General features: G+C 49.5%; 1 protein-coding gene across 1 annotated transcript in view; it reads right to left on the reverse strand.

The window, feature by feature from the left end:
- Positions 1 to 1,328: 1,328 nt before the first annotated feature.
- LOC112119880 (acyl-CoA desaturase-like) overlaps positions 1,329 to 3,961 on the reverse strand; it is a 19,259-nt gene continuing 16,626 nt past the window's right edge. Inside the window, exon 6 of the mRNA XM_024218756.2 lies at positions 1,329 to 3,897. Coding sequence (XP_024074524.1) covers positions 3,701 to 3,897 — 197 coding nt within the window. The 3' untranslated portion in view covers positions 1,329 to 3,700. The remainder of the gene's footprint in view (positions 3,898 to 3,961) is intronic.

The raw sequence follows: 3,961 nt of genomic DNA on the forward strand, positions 1-3,961 counted from the left end.
ACACCTCACCCACTTGCTATAGTACGCAATAGGTCTTTCCCCAGCATCAGTATCCTGAGTGATCATACTAACAGTACAGAATTTTTTAACACTAGGATACAACACAAAGGGGAACTCATTGTTGGGGGCAGCCAAAGTAGGCACTGTCATTAACCCCCTTTTCAAGCTTTCCCCATGTACTAGCTGCTGCTTCTGTTCAGGTTCATTGCAGTCTTTTAAGCACCTCATACAAGGTCACTGCTTTTTCTCCATATCCCACCATAAATTCTTGGCAAAAGTTAGTGAGCCCCCAAAAAGACTAAGGATTCAGCATCCACTGGTATTGGAAGGATCTGATGGATCTGAAATTAAACACAGAATCCTTTGGCAGCAGATAGAAAAATTGGTAGTAGAATTTAGCAAGGTCAGGATGGTCAAAATAAAAGTGCATAAAGGGAAAGGCCCATTACAAATGGGAAATGAACAGGCAGATAAATTTGCCAAAGCAGCAGCACTTACTGGAACATTATGGGAATTTAATAACCAGGCACAAGTAAAACTAGAAAAAACATTGGATAAAAATAACCAGGAAGGATTGCAAGTATTACAGAACATGCAAGCAAAAAATGTCCCTCAAAATGGAAGGCTGTGCCTCTGATAAAGGAAGGGAATTTAATTCTGGCAAAGCCAGAATGAGCACCACTCAAACCAGCTCAAATCACCACATTTAAAAAGACAGGTTCCCTTTCTCCCGAACCCCTATAGGAGGAAATATCTGCAGGAACAGCAGCCTCTGATGGCTCCAACCCGCCCAGCCCTTTGTAGTCAGGCAGCCGAGTTTTAAAGTAAACTTTTATTATGAACAAATACCAGTTCAGATCAGCACAACCAGCCGCCTGATTCCAAATTAGTAGAAATTATTTCCAAAAGTTTTTCAGTAGACAAAACATGGAGATCTTAGAATGCAGAAACCAACCCCGGGAAAGTTGTATCCCACTCACATTTCAATAGCAGAGCTTAGACAATGCACAGATTCAACCTTCCAATCCTTCACTACTTATCCAACACTGGCACGTCCCGTCTCCAGGATACCAGAGGGGCTGAGAACACTGTTTGCAATCCAGTCATTTACCACCACCGCCGCCACTACTAGCATGTATATTGGGCCTGCCACACCCTGATCTCACTTTACAAGTATTAATTATGCCTCACAACACCCCTGTGAGGTAGGGTGCTATCCCTATTTTACAGAGAGGGAAACTGAGGCATGGAGCAGTTAACTGACTGGCCCTAGATCTCTCAGTGAGTCAGTGGCAAAGCTGGGAATAGAGCTCAGGAGGCCTGCTGCTCTAGCCACTAGACACGCTGGTGCTTTGTCTACGTCCACCTCTCACTCTGACTCACTTTAGCTAAACTCACAGAGAACACACTTAGGATACAAACATGCCACCAAAGAAAGAAATACAAAGCAAACAAGGTTCTATTTAAAATGATGCATCTGTTCCTTAATCTAACAAATTCTAACTCAATACATTCAAAATCACCTGCACCCACAATTTGATAGTGGTAAATAAATAATTAATAATCAAATTTCCATAATTCATCATAGAAAGAAAAACATCCTGCAAATAGCTGTCAATACTCCTATGTGTATTAAAGAAAGACTTAAGGCACCCAGAGATGTATGCCAATTTACTGACAAAGTGACTGAGCAAACACCGGCGCTGTTTGGTTACTTCCACTCTGCTTCCCCACCGTGTCAGGATTTTTGGATGTGATCAATACTCTTGGGATCTAGAGGCAACGTCCAGATCAACCCCTTGCTTTTCTCCTGAGAGGATGGTGGATGCCGTAGCATGTTGTGTCATGTATCTGAACAGTAGGTTGCATCACACAACATGTCCGGCTGATGAGGTGAGGGAAGAACTATTGGGGGAGGCCAAATTCACCCAGGGTGTAGACTCCAGTCAGTGGGGTTTGGACCAGGGATGGATCTGGCCCAGGATTATGACATGCAGGTTTCTTTGTATCCGGTTGGATAAAACTATCCACAGCCACCCTCTGAGCAGTTATAAGTCTCAGCCGTGGGGAATCCCACCCAGCCATCCACCTCCCGGGTTTAGAGCCCAGGAATTAAAAGCTTCCTGATTGGCTTATCTGCTGGTGGCCCGCTCCTGAGCCTGTTCATCTCGCTAGCTCAGTCAGAGGGCAGGCTGCTCTGCAAAGCTGGACAGTTCTGGTCACAGCAACGCACAGGAACAAGGCCAGGGACGACTTCTTGGCTGACAGCAAGAGCTTTGCGACCGCAGCAGTGCTGTGCTCACCTTGGCCTACATGGGAAGGCTGGAGCCTGCCCTTGAGGATACGCAGCACGGCTGGGACGGGGGAAGGAGCATCTCAGCATCATTCCTCCACCCCAGCCCAGCCTTTCCCAGCTCTGCCCCAGGATCCAGCAGCCTGGGCACCTCGCTAGCTTTCACCCAGCGCCACAGCACTATCTGGCGAGTGGCTGATGGGAATGGGGCCTCACTCTGCCAAGCCTGTCCGCGGCATCTGCAAGTGCTATGGGGTGAAACGCACAAGGGTTTTAACCCTTCCCCCCAATGTCTTGAGGCCTCAGACAGCAGTCAGCCTGGCATTAGCCTCCGCTGCCAGTGCTGCCAAGGAGTGAAACAGGCCCCTTCCGTGCCCAGGCCGCGGCGCTATGCAGCGGACCCCCCTCACCGGAGCGAAGGCCCTGTCTCCAGGGGACGAATTACACACGGCCCAGCAGCCAGCACCCTGCTCTAGCACCGTGTGTCTAGGGGAGTTATGGGAACGGCCGCCATCAGCAACGGCTGTACCAGCACTTCCCACGGCAGTGTGTGCAACAGGCAGTCACTGGCCCCAGGGCATCTCTGATTTGCTTTGGAAGGGGCTGGGAGCGGATCACGGGCCACCTGACATGCTTTCCTGCCCCCAGCACAGTGGGGCAATTCAGTCCCATCTCCAGCCTGGATCTGCCCCGTAGACGTGGCTCCACCTCCTGGCTTCAGAGAGGCTGTGCTGGGAAGAGGTCACACAGAGCACTGGGCTGGGATCCTGTAACTTTCTCATGCTTTAACCCTCTCAGTGTCCCCTGCTTTGGTGTCGGTTTCTATCAGGTACTTGTTAATTGGCTGCAGGAAGCCCATCTGCACAGACACGAGGCTCCCCTGGGTCTCTGACATAGCATCATCCCTGCTTTCTAGCTGGTCACGCACAGGATCAATTCACTTAGATGTGGCCATATCAGCTGCCACTTTGTCTGCCCTGAATCAGCAGCCCTGGGAGGGCAGGAGAGCCAGAGGCAGGAAAGGGGGATTTCTAGGGAAAGAGTCCCTGACTTTGGCTCAACACTTCAGCCAGCGGCATGATCTGCCCTGGACAGGCTTTCAACCAGCTCCCTGCCAAGGAGAGAATGAAGCATGAGGGATTAGAGGGAAAGAGAAATCTTGCCAGAGAGAGACAAAAGAACAAAAAGAAGAAAGAGAGGAGAGGGAGGGCTGAGCGTTAGAGAGACAAAAGTTATAGGTCTTAAATACATCATTTAAAATACATTGTGCAGGAGGGGGTTAAAATCATCATCATCATCATCATCTGAAGCAACCTGGTAGCATTATTCAATGGTTAGTAAATAGAACATAAAACCCTGTGCTCAGCTCGCTTGGGGGGAAAATAAAACATGGGGGAGAATGGGCCCTCAGCCATTGTGGCTGCCATCACCAGTCCGAATTTTCCGAGCCAGGATGGTCTCCTTGGAGACCTTCTTGCGGTCGCTGGCCAGCCCCAGGAGGCACATGAGATCAATGAAGGCTGTGGTGAAGTTGTAGTGCCACCCGAACTCGCTGGTGGAGTAATCGTAGGGGAAGGTGTGGTGGTAATTGTGGAAGCCTTCGCCTGGAACGGAAGAGCAGGGACAAGACACTGTAAATGCACCTGAAGCTGGGTTTGAAACCGTCAC

Source organism: Terrapene carolina, unplaced genomic scaffold (assembly GCF_002925995.2).
Source record: "Terrapene carolina triunguis isolate 2854851 unplaced genomic scaffold, T_m_triunguis-2.0 Scaffold310, whole genome shotgun sequence".
Lineage (NCBI taxonomy): Eukaryota > Metazoa > Chordata > Testudines > Emydidae > Terrapene > Terrapene triunguis.